Source organism: Podarcis liolepis (genome assembly GCF_965112155.1).
Source record: "Podarcis liolepis genome assembly, chromosome: 12".
NCBI lineage: Eukaryota > Metazoa > Chordata > Lepidosauria > Squamata > Lacertidae > Podarcis > Podarcis liolepis.
Genome location: NC_139563.1, coordinates 34,275,995 through 34,293,786, shown reverse-complemented (window position 1 = coordinate 34,293,786; position 17,792 = coordinate 34,275,995). Strand labels below are relative to the sequence as shown.

The window sequence follows — 17,792 nt, the reverse complement described above, 5'->3', positions numbered from 1 at the left end:
AACATATGAGATCCATTTTCAAGCCACATTGTCCACACTGTTGAAACTGATGCCCAAGTGGACCCTGATTTGTAGGCCGGATCCAGTTGCCATGGCTGCCAAACAGTAGCCATTTGCTTCTCCCAAGCTAAACTTCCTGTTAAGCAGCAATGGGGAATCTCTGGCCCTTCAGAAGTTCTTGGACTTCAACTCCCATCAGCCCCAGTCAGTGTGATCAATGATCAGAGGTGATGGGGTTTGTAGTTCAAGAATTTCTCATTCATGCTGTCAAGATTTAACCACTTCAGCAAAGGTTCATTTATTTTATTTTATACTGAGTGCTTGGAGTAGCCTTTGCTTGATTACAGTTCATCAAGATTATGAATGTAAATGGGGGGGGGGAGGTGAATACTGATCTCTAGCATTTTAAAGCTCTGTGTTCTCCAACAATATTCTCAGTCTCCATATCTAGAAACTCAAGAAGCCCATAATATTCATATATTCTCTCTCTCACACACACTGCTTTCCCACCTAAAACAATGTCTAGGGGTACTCTCATTTTCCTGCTCATATTGAAATATTGCCCCACAATGAGATTAAACTTAGATTCACAAAACATTTAGGGGTATGTGTACCCCTGCGCCCCCCCCCCCCCAGAAAAAAGCACTGTGTGTGTGTGTTTATGTCTTATATTTATGTTATTTTTCTTTCTCATTATCCTGTGTATGACTGTAACACAGAATGCATTGATGATGATATGATAAAACAGAAAAGCAAATTAAAAATATATTAATAATAATAATAAAAAAGAAACTCAATAATCCGAAAAAAGCACAGATGGGGCAAACTTAGTGATTTTTACCTGTAACATTATTGTGAGCGGTCGACACAAAGCTGTTTGTCATTTCGCCAAAGACGATGATTAAAAGTGGCTGTCCAGTTCCAGCCGCAGCAGCTGCAATTAACCCCACTATCATTAAAGTAATATCTAGCCCATCTGCAAAATGAAACTAAATTGAGAAAGAAAAAACAGGAGGAATCAGGTGAAATTATGGCAGAATGTGTGTATATATATGTGTGTCTCTGTGTATATGCCCGTATGTATGTACACACACATCATACTTAGTCGGCTGCTGGGCTTTCTTTCTGTTCTTCCTACCCTACTGGTGCTCTTCGTCCGCTTATGCAGAACTGACCTTTGTACCCTCCAACATTTCTCTGATGAAAATAGGGACATTCTATTGTAATTTTTTTTTTTATTATTATTATTATTATTATTATTATTATTATTATTATTATTATTATTCCCTCCATCTGAGCAGCTTCCAACATATACAAAAACATAATAAAACGTTAAACATTTAAAAACTTCCCTATACAGGGCTGCCTTCAGATGTCTTCTAAAGGTTATATAATTATTTAGCTCCTTGACATGGGGGGGTGTCACATAATTCCATACCCTCCAACATTTCTCTAATGAAAATAGGGACGTCCTAAGGAAAAGCAGGACATTCTTGGATCAAATCAGAAACCAAGATGGCTTCTGTAAATCCTGGACTGTCCCTGGGAAACAGGGACACTTGGGAGGGTCTGGACCTTACGTCAGAAAGGCCTCTCTCCAGCTGAGAATTTTCAGTCATCATTTTAACCTTCTCTCTCATGGTTTCTTTGTTCCCATTGCTCTCCCCATTTCTGAGCAACTGGGAGTTGATCGACAGCCCACCTTTCTCTTTTAGTTGACTAGTTCCTCACACTAGGTCAGGCATATCCAAACTTGGCCCTCCAGCTGTTTTGGGACTACAACTCCCATCATCCCTAGCTAACAGGACCAGTGGTCAGGGATGATGGGAATTGTAGTCCCAAAACGGCTGGAGGGCCGAGTTTGGGGATGCCGGCACTAGGTATTCCAAATCTCATTTTGAAGAAAAAGAGACATGGCTGGTTGTCTTCCTCATATTTTGTATTGTAGGATCAAGAGCAGGGCTTGGGCTCATATATTCCCTCATCACTCTTCCCCTAAAACATCTGGAGGCCACCAGGTTCCTGTGGGTTATGTTGCTTGTGCTATGGAGGAAATGGGGAAGGGGTACATGACTCTGAGTGATGCTCCTGATGTCACTACATTTGTAGATGTGAGGAAGGCACACATCTGAGCCAACCAAAGAAAATGACGAAGGCAAAGAAGCATACTGACCAGCTCGAAAAAGCCAACTGCCTCCCCTTTCTTCTTTGGCTTCTCATTTTTCTTTCTGAAAAGTTTTGAACAGAAAAGCAAGTCAGCTGAGGTCATTTGTGGAAAATGAAAGGCATCAAAGCGCATAAGGAAAAACCTACTTTTTCTTCTTCTTCTTTAAATGACCATTTGGTGTAGGTTCTTCATCCAAATGGAAAGAAGGGTTGTCATAGCCTGGAGGTTCTGTTGATGGGAAAGGGTTGTCATAGCCTGGAGGTTTTGTTGATGGGAAAGGGTTGTCATAGCCTGGCGGTTCTGTTGATGGGAAAGTCAGTTGGATTTCATAGAAATAGTTGGGTTGGAATCCAAAGAATTCGCTTGAAACTTTATTCACCAAATTCTCCAGGAACACGCTTATGTTTGGCAGGTGCCAGCCCCATACCCTAAACACATCTACAAACTATATAAACCTATTTAATTCTATACTACTGACTCAGGCTGAAATTCTAAATATACTTACTTGGAAGCAGGACCCGTAGAAATCAGTGAGACCTGCTTCTCAGTGAATGTGGAGATTGGACTTGCAATAGGATGGCAAATTTTAGAAGCAAGTCCCTGAAATGTTCAATGAGCAAAAGAAATACTATAGATATTAAATTTAAAAGCAAAGCAATTGTTTCTATTACTGATGCAATAATTAATCTGCATTGTGCCTGAAAATGCAGACAATTATTTCTGTTGTACATTAATGAAGATTAATCGTTGCACTGTGAAAATGTTCCCATTTACCAAAAAGTCTGAAAACACGTTAGATTTTTATAGAGACACCTTACTAATATGTGTAAAACAAATGAAATAAGGAACGCACCCCTTGCAGTACACATCATGTGCCAATGAGATGATTTAAAAATATGGCTTTTCCCCCACTAAACATTTTAAAAATAATGTTTTAATCTGCTAATGAGTTCACAGGTCTTCACCAATAATATCTCAAGAAGATTTCAGTAGACTTCCACCCCCAACCCCCAAATGCATTATTTTCTCAACAAAAAGTATTTTATTATTTGGAAGAAAGGTCATTGCAGGAACAGGTCTTTGGAAATTCTCACACCCAACAAGTCACATATGAGTCACATTATGAAGAGAAGCTCAGATCACTGGGTAGGTGGGAAAGTAGCACAATAGCTTCAAAAATGTCCATTTTAAGTTATTAGATGCAGATTGGAAATCTACACAAGTATTATGGCAAAGTTAAAACACAGGTACTTCCACAATATTGTGAAAAACTGGCACAAGGGGTAAATAAAAACCAAATTTTGTTGTAATTACTATTAGCCACTTAATTTTTTTAAAAAATGACACTCAGAAATAAATATTTGGAGAGGGAAACAACAAAGTAGTTATAGCTGTTGAATGCAATTTCATGGCTATCAATCCAAATTCACAACACCTTGCTCTATTTTTATAACCATTCCTAAACAAAGGGATCCAAATATTAAGGAGTAATGAAATATATTACAACTTACCAGTTTTGGACACTTGATTCACTGTGTAACTTCTCATGGTTTTGTTCTATGGTCCCGTTCTATGGTAGAGAAGGAAATGGTGTTCACCCAAAATCTGTGTAAAAAGAGCACAGTGATATAATATACCCATTTTTAAAACTGACGTTTAAACATTTTATTTAGATCACCTTCATTTTTCCTTATTTTACATATTTGTATCATTAATACCCTCTGGACAGGATCAATATTGTATAATATAATTGATTCTGATCCTTATTAAACACCGAGATGTAATTTTCAAGGTTTATTTGTCGAAATATCTGCTTATTCAAATTGGAGAGCACATCAGAAATATGCAAAGGAAAAGGTGTCTCAGAGTGCCAACATTCTGACATGCTTTTTCCATACAAAAGGTGGCAATCATATACCATCAGCACTTGAAGTGTTTAAAGCTAAACCCCTAATACAGTTACTATATGGGGCTCAGATCTGGACAGGTGCTCACCTTGGATCTACAGAAGCTGTTCAGTTTAAATTCCTAAGGCAATTTTCCCCCGTTCCATCCTGTGTTAATTGTGCTTAGAGGCTAACCTCCCCTCTGTTGAATTACAGATTTGGTGTAGCACATTTAATTATTGGCTTCGGCTAAATTTAAACCCCACTGGTCTACTACCCTTAATATCGCAAGATTGTCATGAGAGCGCTTGGACTAAAATTGCCAACCCAAAACTTTATTTTTCTGGTTTAACACTGCAACTGTTATTAACACTGGGCTTCAGTGCAGCAAATAATTTAATTAGACAGCACCTATATGATATTGAGAAACAGAATAATTTGGTCATGATAAGGAAATTTTGTCCAAGGTATGATTATTTTCCACCTAGCCATTTTGATATGTTGGCACCCTATTTGCAAAATTTAACAATTCCAAAATACAGACGCGCATTCACTTATGCAAGATTAAATATACTGAATTCAGCTGTACTCAAGGGTTGATTTCAAAAATTTCTGCTGGAAAAGCGCTTACGGCCCTGTGGAGATGGCAGTATTGAATCAATGGCTCATGTGCTTCTAGCTTGCACTCTTTATAAAGATTCGAGGAGTGAGGTTATTACCCCTCTGCTACTGTTCATGCCGGGTTGCTCAACCCAGTGGTGGAGCTAGCCACTCCTGCACCAGGAGTGGCGTGGCGATCTGCCCACGGGGCGATTGGCATGGTGGAGTGATCCTTGGGGGGGGGGTGTCCAATTGTGGCGAGACAGCACAATCCTCCCAGCAGGGGGCCGATCGCGGTGAGGTGGTGCAATCCTCCCGGCAAGGAGCCAATCGCGGCACAGCAGCGCGATCCGCCCAGGAGGGATTTTGTCACCCCCCTCTGGGATGGCACCCGGGTTGGTCCTTCCCCACCACACACCCCTGGCTCAACCATTGCTACTGTGTCCTTTCTTCTAGCAGATTAAGTTAATCAGGTGACAGCAAAAAATGCAAACTTTTTAGCAGGGGCAATCAGAATAAGATCTACTGTTTGGTTATGGATGTTAAACCTCCAGAATGTATGTCGTATAGTTAAGTTTTTACCTCTATCTTCAGTACATTGTATTTTATTTTAGTGGCTGATGCAAATAAAGATTATTCTGATTCTGGTTCTTTGTTTAGACCATATTATTGCACACCACCCCAGCCTCAGAGTGGCGTGGGATTGGAGGGCTTCTAGGTGCTTACCCAGGGTTCGTGTTTCCTTTTAGAAATGAGGCACAGTGGAGACTGTGGTGTCATTATGATATATGGTTTATTTACTCTTATCTACAACCTGAGCCTACGGTGGAGCATTAGCATCCCAAAAGGGTCTTGTTTCTCCCATAGCCACAGCCTTGGAGTCCAACAAAAATCAAACACTGTGTTCTGACTCTCTCTCCAGCTTGTTGCTTTTTCTCTGGTTCACATCGCAGTCCCAAAACTCTTCTTCAAACTCTGCCTTTGTTTGTCTAGGTAGGCCCCCCCCCCATCATTTGCCATCTCACACCTAGCCCCTTAATCCTGTGTTCTCTTAATGGACCACCACACAGGCGATCACCTCGTCAGGAAGCTAGGCTGGCTGGTATTTTAACACTCGCTGGTTCCAGAGGTTAAAAAGGTCTCAACTTCCCCCGCAACTCATAATACTATAACTACATCACAATTTTGACAACAGCTGTTAGACAAGGGAAAAGCCTATAAAAACACAACAATATGCTCTCCACATATTTGTGCTGAACAGACAAGTTTGCACTGTTACCTTTATTAGCACCAATTCATTTTGTTGTTTATTTGTTTTTAAAGACTTTAAGATTGCCTTTGTAGTTCTGAACTAGCACATAGAATCAGACCTGAAAACAAATTGGAGGCTATTGACGGGAAAGCTTGCTTTCCCTCTGGAGAGCTCAACAGCTGCTCCTGGGCAGTCAGTGCCTTGAAATCTATTTAAAGAGAAAGAAAGGGGAGGAGAACAAAGTGAGGATGGAGAGAAGGAGGAGGACAAGCCAGGGCCTCGGAGGGGAAGAGAGAGCGAGGAGGCAAGGACGGAGCAGCCACTTTGTAGCGGGCCTCGAGATCTCACATCTGTACATACTCCAATTGACAGCAAAGAGGGATAATATTTGCAGACCTCCCCCAAGAAGGAAGGGGGCTGGAGGAGGTCATTTAACTACGGCATTTCCTCATTATTCCAAAAACAAAACAAGAATCAGCCCATGAAAAAGGGAGCAGACCCCCGCAAGAGATTTACACAGCATCATGTCCTGAACAGCTTCACTTGGATCTCTTTCTGTGGCACTTACTTCCAAGTAAGAGTGTCAGAACATATCCCAATCCTAAGCACAGTATTTGGGACTCAGTTCTTTGAGAAAGAGCGAGTTTCTGCAATTATACGTCTAGGTGTAAAAGGCAAATCAGGACACTTCTGTTATTTCGACCTAGGTGATTTGTGGATCACTAATCATCATGTAAAAAATACAGTACTATAGAAAGTGATTAACGGTCTAATAGACCACCTGCAATAATAATAATAATAATAATAATAATAATAATAATAATAATAATAATAGTAACAACCCCTTTTGGAGGGAAGCCTTAATATGATGCTGCCATATGAGACGTGCAGTCTCACCTTGGCTAGGATTACGACCTACCTGAGACCCAGAACTTTCCCTTCTCCCCTCCAGGAGTGCAGTAAATTTCGATTTAATTTTCTTACAGAGAAAATCTTGGCCAATGTGCAGAGGGTTCCTAACTGGGGGTTTGTCCTGAGTGTGGCCTTAACGGTGGTTTCAATAGGGCTAGGAAAGACGGGGACAGGGGGCTTATTCACACAGAATCAAGGGCAGATCTGTGTGTGCCCTGGTTGACACTCAACAGAAAGCCTGCTTGACAAACACCTAATTGTTGCCACTTGCACACCTTTCCATGTCAAAGGCTGGGACCCCAAACACACTTACTGGGGATATGAAACATGTGCCTGGAGGGTAAGGGGTTCAGTACTGGAGTGGTGGGAGGGACTCAGTGTTTACAGTCCACAGGTTAGGGGGAGCAATACTTGCCTTGCCCCGGGTGCTGGCAACCCATGCTACGCCCACTGTCCTGTGATGCCCTATTGCACAAATGACATGGATTAAAGCAAAGGTTCTCAATCCAGCACCACCTTCTGGAATCGATCCGACAGATAGGAGGAGAATCACAAGTGAGTTTGCATTAAATTCCTGTCCTCAAATCTGGTACACAGTATCATAGGTTCACGGTATCAAAAGTTCCCGGAGAATGAAGGGGTACATTTCCCCTGTCCTTCTTGAAATAAATGCAGTCCACCAGGGCCATCAAAGCAGCTTCACTGCCAAACCCAGGCAAGAAACTTATCAGTGTCATCCAAGAATGCCTAGAGTTGGAAAGGCCACCACTTTGGATGAGCAATTTGTTCAAGAATAAGGCCAGAAATTTGACCATGGGCAATAGGGACTAGTGGGAGATGGGTTGGGGGTCAATGTCTTGTGCAGGAAACAATTGTTCTTAGCACACTCCCTTTAATAAGCAATTGCAAACAAATGCAAAAGCTTTAAACACACTATTGGAAAAAGTTAAGAAGTTGGGAGGCACCTGTGTAAGTGCAGGCATCCAAGATAAACAGATTCATATACATGAAAATATGTTTTAAAATAGCTTTTTCTTGGCCAAATCTTTTTTAGTACAGTATCTTGTATTTGCACTGTTTGATTTGTTTCAAAGTGTCTTTTGTATTTTATTATTGTAAATAGGTTTGGGACACAGCTGAGTGTTTGAAGCAGTATATAAATATACTAACTAACTGTAAAGGAATTCTGTCTTTTTCCTGTTTGCAGTTCTCTATTGTGTAAAATCATTCTACCATTCACCGATTCAGTTTGACATTTAGAATCCTGTTATTGCTGTGTAATATATCTGAACAAGTAGAAATTTTCAAGAGTACTCAATCTTTGGATTTATTCATAGTATAATTTATACAGAAAGGATAACCCCTTGATGAACACGTATCAGAGACAGAAAAGGTACTATGTGGCACCTTAAAGACTAAAATTTATCACAGCACACACTAGCCTTGAATCTATTTCTACCAGATGAAATTGTTTCATCTTTTAGGGTGACACAACACACACACACACTTTTCTGTTTATTTACTAATAAAGCTACTGTTCTAGAATGCAACAGAGATTCTCCAAAACTCAAATGGATTAAAAGAGGGCAGGAAGTGACTTTGGATTGTTAGAGGCTACAAGAATAAGCTTAGTGTTAAGGTTTAGACTTATTATAAGTTATTGTAAGTTTAAGTTAAGTCTGCTGCAACTGGATTTCTTATGGACAGTGCCAATCCAGAATGTATACAGTGGTACCTCGGGTTACATAAGCTTCAGGTTACATACGCTTCAGGTTACAAACTCCGGTAACCCAGAAATAGTACGTTGGGTTAAGAACTTTGTTTCAGGATGAGAACAGAAATCGCGCAGTGGCGGCGCGGCAGCAGCAAGAAGCCCCATTAGCTAAAGTGGTGCTTCAGGTTAAGAACAGTTTCAGGTTAAGAACGGACCTCTGGAACGAATTAAGTACGTAACCAGAGGTACCACGTTATTGGATTTGTGACTATTATGTTCATTTGCCGTCAGTAGCAGTAAAGCTTTGCTGGATGAAATACAGTTACCTCCGGTCTATTTTTTGGGGGAAAGTTTTTAAGTTTTTACTCTGCTAACTATATGTCAGAGTTCTGCTCTGGATCAATATTGAGTAGAATTTCATGGATAACCAAATTCTGTTTCCCATCAGGATAATGGGCTATTGTATATTAAGGGATGTCGGGTTGGGGGTATCCCTGGCAGGTAACTGGTAACAGGTAACTTTGATTAACCTGACCCAAAGGACCTCGGGAGAGGGGAGGGGAAGCTGGAGTGATAGATAGGAGGCAAATGCCATTACCTCGCTCTTCCACCACAGCTGAAAGAATCCAAAGGCAGCAGGTTGTGTAGACATGTGTCAATCCATCCTGCGTGCATTGCTGAGGTGGGGCTTCTGCCCCAAAGGCAGAGGGGGGCGTCACGCACATTCTTAACTTAAATCGCGCGCGCGCGCACGGACAACCACTTGGACGTGTGAGGATGTCTCTTTTACAAGTAAAGCCTCATTACTTTATTCTTTACAACGCGTTGCTAAAATCTGGCTTAAAAACCGAAACATTCTTAAGGCGGCAGCCCTGTAAAATCCCTTACCCGCGAGTAAGCCCTACTGATCTCACAGCAACTTACTTCAGAGTAGACACGCGCAGGCTTGCACTTGCCAAGCAGCCCGAAATCTCGAGGCTCCACCAGTCCTATAGGCACTTCCCTGAGGGTTAAGTGCTACTGAGCCCAGTGGGACTTACTTCAGAGTAGACTCCTAAGATCAGAAAGGCAGAAACTGCGGTCCAAAAACTTTCTGGTCGGCTGAAGGAGTCTGATGCAATGAGAGAAGCCTTCCAAGTGTGACCGCTATCCATCCCCTCACCCCCCCCCCCAACATTGCAATCCTGCAGCAACTCACCTGGGACCCGATGGGGACCTGAGACGCCGCTGGCGCGCGGCAAGCCCAGGCGCTCCGGACCGGAATGCCTTCGCCGGGGGATGCAAGCTTCGCCTGCGAGCTGCGCCGCGTGAACGCCCCTTTACAGCTATAAAGGAGGCACGCCCACACGGCTCTTTCGCCTCGAGGAAGGTGGAAGGTTGCGTGACCTGCAGAATTCCCCTTAGCAACCCTAAAGCTAGGAAAAAAGGATGAAAAAAAGAAAACCAGTCCGGAAGCAGATATATGCCTCTGTCTGGGTATGTTGGGCTCAGTTCAGTGGCGAGCTCCGAAACGACTTTTAAAATGAAAATGCCATGTAAAATACTTGAAGTATATAGGAGCAACTGACCCTCCTCCTGGTATTTTGAGACTGCCTGTAAAGTCAACAATAATTAACTTGGGAGCTGCAGAGACTTTCTATTTTTGTCCAGCTCAACTCAAACGTTGGTCCGGATTTATCCCACCCATCACAGGCTTCGCCAATCTGGTGCCCTCCAGATGAGCGGGACAGCTACAAAACACAGTTTTCTATGTAGTTAAGACCTGAACCTGTACTGGAAGATCCTTTAAACATGGATCCTGTTGACTAGAAGTTGCTCTTCTGCAAGCAGCGGCATCCTAGCTTGTGTAGTATTTCAATGGCCAAACCACATGAACGGGGATCGATCTGATCAATTGTCTGAGTGCCAATTAGGTATTTGGGACCTGGGATATCAGGCCCCACTGATCATTGTAATTGGATAATTTACATCAGGGGTCACCCACAGAGGCTTTCACTGGCACCCTTGGCAACCTATTTTCTGATGGGTTTCTCCAGCGCTCTCTCAAAATTTGAGTCATGCACAAGGGTCCAAAAAGGCGGATAACCCCTGATTTACATGTTATGATGGCAGCATGGGAGCTTCTCCCAGGCAAGTGGCTTCCTTGTAGCTCAGGCAACCTTAAAATGCCCCTATCAGTTGTCATATATGGTTGTAAATATCTCAAGAACCAGGTTAAATGTAGAAAACAGCTCAGGAATGTCGTTCTTAAGTACAGCTGATGATCCGATTTACCGTATTTTTTGCTCTATAAGACTCACTTTTCCCCTCCTAAAAAGTAAGGGGAAATGTGTGTGCGTCTTATGGAGCGAATGCAGGCTGCGCAGCTATCCCAGAAGCTAGAACAGCAAGAGGGATTGCTGCTTTCACTGCGCAGCGATCCCTCTTGCTGTTCTGGCTTCTGAGATTCAGAATATTTTTTTTCTTGTTTTCCTCCTCCAAAAACTAGGTGCGTCTTGTGGTCTGGTGCGCCTTATAGAGCGAAAAATACGGTATATACAAAAATTGAAAGCCAGACTACGCTGCCGTAGAACATGCATGTACCACAAATATAGACATAATGCACACATCCTTGCAAGGTCCATTCTGGGAATTCTTATTTTCAATTGTAAAGGCAGTTTAGAGCCCTGCGCTCTTTGGGCTGCTACTCTGATGGGGAAATGACAACACACCCTCGCCCATAACACCATTCCAAGCAACCTTAGTGGTTGCTACGTAAGTGAAGCTTGACCTTAGCTCTTCCAACTCTGACCATCAACGTTTTTCTTTGAGGATGACAGCCTTCACTTCCTCTTTCTGCATAGCTCACGGTATGATTTGCATCATTTTAGAATTTTTGTCCAAAAATAAAATAAAATACATAATTGTAGTGTACTTTGATGGCTTTGGTACAGCCAGCAGCTTCTTTAAAAAGCAGAGCAAAATTACCTTGGGCCTAGCTCTAGCTTGAGAAGACACTTGGCATGCTGTGAAGGGAATGCCTCTCATATCAGAATCAGTTACTTTGCTGCTTCTTGTGCAGATATTACTTGGGGCGGGGGGTTGGGGGGGGGAGACACAAAAACCCAGAAGTGAGAAGCACAATCCAACTTCCGCTATCAGGGCCCCTGGGAGGGTTTACCTCCTCCTTTCCAGCAAGAACACTAGACTGTAAGCAGTTGCGGAAACGGTGTGGTTTGGTTGCAATATCTTGCAGTTTTTAACTTGATATTACTGCTGCCACTGAGGGAGGGAGGAGAAGAGGGTAAGATACGATATTGGTGTTTTTATTTCCCTACTCTATTAGCAAATTATTCTGCTGTATTTGTTGTACAGTGGTGCCTCGCAAGACGAAAAGAATCCATTCTGAGAGTCTCTTCGTCTAGCGGTTTTTTTGTCTTGCGAAGCAAGGCCATTGACGGATTAGCGGATTAGCGCTATTAGCGCTATTAGCGGCTTTTAGCGGCTTTTAGCAGCTTATCGGCTTATCGGATCAGCTGATATGTGGCTTAGCGGCTTAGAAAAAGGGGGGAAAAGGGAAAAAAACCCACAGGAACTCGCAATACATTTTCGTCTTGCGAAGCAAGCCCATAGGAGATTCGTTTTGCGAAGCACCTCCAAAACGGAAAACTCTTTCGTCTAGCGAGTTTTCCGTCTTGCGAGGCATTCGTCTTGCGGGGCACCACTGTATTTTTATCGCATTACACTAGTTAAATTGAAATGGGCTTTATTAAATGTTACACTTTGAAATCTCACCTGTTTGCTGGGGACAATATTTGCCTGCGCCGAGGGAGATGGAGGGGAGGAGGTATCCCTCCCAGGTCGTACACATTGTAGAGATTTATACTGGCCAAGCGCTTGTGTAAGGGGGTAAACCATTTCCAGGTGTGACTTTACGGATACTATTTGGCATTGAATTGTTGCTGCTATATGCCCAGAAACCTCACCAAAATGCTGGAAAGGATGCACCTCCACAGGTACATACCTCCACATGTGGTGGGAATGTCCCCAAATCCAACTCTTCTGGACATCAATCATACAAGAAAAATGCAAAAGAACTAAGCAAGTATTAGAAATCACCCCAGAACTGGCTCTACTAAACATCTTCCAAGATAATAATGCCTACTCACATCATGAAGAGCTCATAACACACCTACTCTCTGCAGCCAGAAGCATCATAACCAGACACTGGAGAGACTTGTCAGGAGGATGCATGGACCAATGGTATCAAATAGTATGGGAAACAGCCTTATTAGAAAAAGCTCACCAATAAACTGAAACTGACACGGGGACAAAGAAGAAGCCTTCACTCCGGTATGGTTCTCCTTTATCACATACACAGTCCAACAAGACAACAACAAGAATCCCTCAACAGCATATGAATCAATCTAGCTAACCTGATCCAAACACAAACACACATCCCACTCACACACGAAAACAAAGTTCACCACAGCCAATCAAAAACAACCACCCACACCCTAGGCCGCCCCCAACCTCTCTCACTACCAAGGAAATACACCAAGTGAATAGTAAGAGAACCCACACAAGGGACGCTGAAACAAAACCCCACACATACACTAAGTAGAAGAATAGAGGCATCGCCACCCAACAGTGGCGTAGCGTGGGGGGTGCAGGGGGGACCGGCCGCACCAGGCGCAACATCTGGGGGGGGGGCGCGCTCGCACTCGCAGCTCTCTACCCCTAGGGCAGAGGGGGCGCAAATTACTTGCCTTGCCCTGGGTGCTGACAACCCACGCTACGCCACTGCCAGCCAACTCCACCCCACTCAGCATTCCCCCTCCCCCTCTTCCCCCCTCTTTTCTTCCTAACCTAACACTGTATGTAACACTGATGTCTCACAACAAATGAAACTGATCTGTAGAAAACGCTACTTGGAAAAAGAGAGACAATGCACGTATTTTTGTAAACTAAGAAATCTTTAAGAAAAATATATTAAAACAAAAATGGTTGCTGCTATGACTGCAGTTTCAATTAAATGATGACTTATTTTGTGCAATTTTATTAGTTCTTAGCTGCCTTGAGCTCCAGATCGCAGGAAAGGTGGGATGTAAAAATCTTGAACAGATAACTGAATAAATAAATAAGCAAAACACTACAGCAAGGCTGAGGCCAGCGTGACCTTAGCCATTGGCCAGAGCCTCAGCAGCTGCAGGCTGCTTGCTTCCCCTTTCCTTATCAGAAATAACTCTGTCCCAATTGCCAGCTGACAGAAGTCACCAGCAAGAAGGCTCAAGGGCACTGTCTCATTGCACAATGTTTAACAAAAACACAGGTAAGGAAATGTCAGTCTTTCTTCAGTTGGATCTGAATGCTGGTTTGCGGGTCACAAACTTATTGTCTCTGTGATCTCTGTTAGCTGAATATGGAAACAGGCAATACAATATGTATGTAGCAAAGAGTAGATGCAAGAGCCACAGCTATTTCTAAAAGAGTAGCTTGTTACTTGGCCTATAAAGAATGTCAAATGATACATATTATTGGACTGATTTAAAAATTCTGACCACAGAAACAAGAGAATGCTAAGGGCTGAGGTTCAGGTGTCAATGTATTCTTCCTTTCAGAGGACAGCCCTCTGTTTGAAGATCTGCTTAGGGGGTCTTTGAAACTACCCATCAACAGCGCCTAGAAGCAGGGGTGCAGGCCATTATGGCAGATGCATGGTCTTTCAATTTAAATTCTAGCAATATTTCTAAAATTGAATCTGTGCATATAAATAAGGATACACAATTTTTATGGAAGCCATTATTTTAGCGATGTTGGAAGCAGAGTGATGTGTAAGCAGTCAAACATAAAATGAACCCAACCTCTCTCTGTAGTCGGGTGATTTGTATTACATATATTCCTGAGTCCACAAGATCTGGCTGGCTGTGTTAGACTCCCTGTCAGACCTGAAGTGAGCGGAGCTGCGCCGTTAGATATGGCTGCGTGAAGGTGCCCCATGTCCTCTAGTGTTCTGCTGTCAGAAAGCACCTCACACACCTTCAGGAAGGGACAGCCAACACCCCCACCTGCTTTTCTAGAGCATGGAAGGCTAATGGGATCGGTGTTGCTTATTTGGTCCTGCATGGTCAAGGCATCTTCCACTAACCCAGAAATAGTACCTCGGGTTAAGAACTTTGCTTCAGGATGAGAACAGAAATCACGCGGTGGCAGCAGCAGGAGGCCCCATTAGCTAAAGTGGTATCTCAGGTTAAGAACAGTTTCAGGTTAAGAACGGACCTCCAGAACAAATTAAGTTCTTAACCCGAGGTACTACTGTACTGTATTAATTGTTCATAGATCTTTCTAACTCATGATTGACTAGAAATTTAGGAGTATAACTCAACCGCTTTCCTTTTTCCTAGAGCAAACAACACAAGCAATGTACTTCTGCATGGTAACAGTGTTTTGTTTGTTTACTAAAATAGGAAGTCTTCGACACCAAATGCCTTCTGTCCTGGCATTAGTCACATTTGGTTCAGCGTGAGTTTCTCCATCTTCTCTACTACAATAGGTGAGAGGTATAACTATAGCCATACATTCTTTGAACCTGTGTCAAACCCAAAATTGATGGACATCAGCAGAGCTTAACTGATGAAAGAAAAAAATTAAAACAGTCAGGCTATCATAAATTTAAAAGATTAAGGCAGCCTTCAGGACAATGTAGGCTTCCAAAAGCAGTCTTGCCAAGTTCCTATAAATGTTCAGTTAACCCTAACTGCCTTCTCTTTGGATGATGTTATAAAAGCATCCAACATACAAAAGCCCCACATAATGCTGTTTTACTGCACTGTCACCATGGCATTCCCATTTTACCAAAGACAAAACATCCAGGGCTTTCACAAATGGATAGAATCATCTTCGTTTCCTGCTTCTCACCTTGAACAGCATCCTGATGTACAGAAATTAAATGGCAACACTTTCCCCACGCCAAGGAAAAGAACATTATGAAAAGCACAGGATGAAGCTTGATTTTTATTATTATTTAAAAAGCCAAAAAAATAAATAAAAATGGTTTCAACTTTCCTATTCCTTCATCCACATTCACGAGATGATCCTTTTGAGCTCAGCTTTAATTAATCCAGATTGTATGTGCAGTCACTTAGAATTCTTACATCTATACGTGTTCACTGAAAGGGCTATGTATATATGACACATACCGGTATTCTCTTCCTTCCAACAATAAACCAGAGTGTTAATAGTAGGAAGGGAAAACAAGTCCATATTTAGTGAGCCCTATTCATGAGATTTGATGGGTCCATATATGTCTATATGTGAGGGTCAGAGCAGAGCCTAGTTATATAGAATCATAACATTGTGGAGTTAGAAGGTACATCCAGGGTCATCTAGTCTGCAGTTGTTGTTGTTGTTTAGTCATTTAGTCGTGTCCAACTCTTTGTGACCCCTGGACAAGAGCACGCCAGGCACTCCTGTCTTCCACTGCCTCCCGCAGTTTGGTCAAACTCATGCTGGTAGCTTCGAGAACACTGTCCAACCATCTTGTCCTCTGTCGTCCCCTTCTTCTTGTGCCCTCCATCTTTCCCAACATCAGGGTCTTTTCCAGGGAAACTTCTCTTCTCATGAGGTGGCCAAAGTACTGGAGCCTCAGCTTCATGATTTGTCCTTCCAGTGAGCACTCAGGGCTGATTTCCTTAAGAATGGATAGGTTGGATCTTCTTGCAGTCCATGGGACTCTCAAGAGTCTCCTCCAGCACCATAATTCAAAAGCATCAATTCTGCAGTACAGTGGTACCTCGCAAGACGAATGCCTCGCAAGACAAAAAACTCGCAAAACAAAAGGGTTTTTGGTTTTTTGAGTTGCTTCGCAAGACGATTTTCCCTATGGGCTTGCTTCGCAAGACGGAAACGCCTTGCAAGTTTGTTTCCTTTTTCTTAACACCGTTAATACAGTTGCGACTTGACTTCGAGGAGCAACTCATAGAACGTGGTGTGGTAGCCTTTTTTTGAGGTTTTTAAAGACTTTGGTGATTTTTGAAGCTTTTCCAAAACTTTCCCGACACCGTGCTTCGCAAGACGAAAAAAATCGCAAGACGACAAAACTCGCGGAATGAATTAATTTCGTCTTGCGAGGCACCACTGTAGTTCATGATCTGATGTAAGCTGAGGGTGCTTTCAGCTTATATTTCTTGAATAGCAACTCCTCTCGCCCCACAGCACTGAACCAGAGAAGAGTTTCAAAAGAAACTTATAATATCTCACTAGGAAATCTACTGTTCAACACGGGGAAAATTAGAAACCACACTGTCTGAAGTATATATTCTGTGTAGAATATAAAGTTTAGATTCTGGCCACAACCCCTGCGCTAGAAACAGGGAGGGCATGGAGTCTTTGACAGAATATGGAATGTGTATCTTTAAAACTGGAAGATGAATAAATCTACTTTTGAAACATGAAAGAGTAAGTGCTGCAACAATAACACAAAGTTTTTAAAGAGTTATCCAACACCCCCACAGTTCATCCCACCTGTCAGTATTTACTATTGATAGTTCTGACTTTCTGGTAACACCCCCCCCCCGTTTTACCTTTTTGGGATGGCTCCTTAGCAAGGGTTCTGTTTGCTCCTCAGAGTAAACAAAAGCGAAATCTTGCAGAGGTGGAGTTAGCAGCCTGACATTTCACACACAGGAAATCCTGAGGCACATTTTGAACTCTAAATACTGTGTACCATATTATAAAACCATTGTGTTATTACAGTATACTTTGGCCCAGAGAACAAATGCACTGCATCTTTTAAATCAACAAACATGGCGTGATATTTCAGTGTCAATGAACTTAGGGAGCTAGCTAGAACTTTCACAGGCTGTGGCACCCAGCTACCAGATTCAGAGGCACCAAGATTACTCTAAGATGCCAGGCCAGGATAAACACAATACTTTCTCAAGGAGGTTATAAACATAAACATAAGCATACAAACCCAGGAAAAAGGCTAACAACGGAAAGATATGTTTAGGAATTTGACTACAGAACAGAAAATAACAAAACTAGCTTGCCTCACCCTTATACTAAGCATCAGAGTCATGGATTCCACTAAAACAGTAATTGGCATACAGACACACATAGGTGCTGAAATCCACAATCCTCATCCAATTGGGGGCCATCTGACCAATGTCAAAGACCATTTTATGCGTGCGCACACACACACGACTGGATACAGGAGTGTAAGTTTTACTTAGCTGATCAGGGCATGGGGGCAACCTTCCCAGCCCCAGAGGGTGTACATAT

At 42.6% G+C, this 17,792-nt stretch overlaps 1 protein-coding gene across 7 annotated transcripts in view; it reads right to left on the bottom strand.

Annotated features, from left to right (window-relative positions):
* The window catches only part of ABCB5 (ATP binding cassette subfamily B member 5), a 47,843-nt gene extending 30,666 nt beyond the window's left edge, over nt 1-17,177 (bottom strand). Inside the window, exons 1-5 of one of the 7 annotated variants that reach the window (XM_083467835.1) lie at nt 17,093-17,177; nt 3,679-3,772; nt 2,314-2,467; nt 2,174-2,228; nt 842-989 (exon numbers count right to left, since the gene is read on the bottom strand). In XM_083467835.1, the coding sequence (XP_083323961.1) occupies nt 842-989; nt 2,174-2,228; nt 2,314-2,467; nt 3,679-3,715 (394 nt within the window). In that variant the 5' untranslated portion in view covers nt 3,716-3,772; nt 17,093-17,177. Of the gene's footprint in view, nt 1-841; nt 990-2,173; nt 2,229-2,309; nt 2,468-3,678; nt 3,773-9,455; nt 9,579-9,729; nt 9,877-17,092 lie in introns of those variants that run through there. The other 6 variants (XM_083467838.1, XM_083467839.1, XM_083467834.1 and 3 more) reach the window with 6 other exon arrangements.
* Between the last annotated feature and the right edge of the window lie 615 nt (nt 17,178-17,792).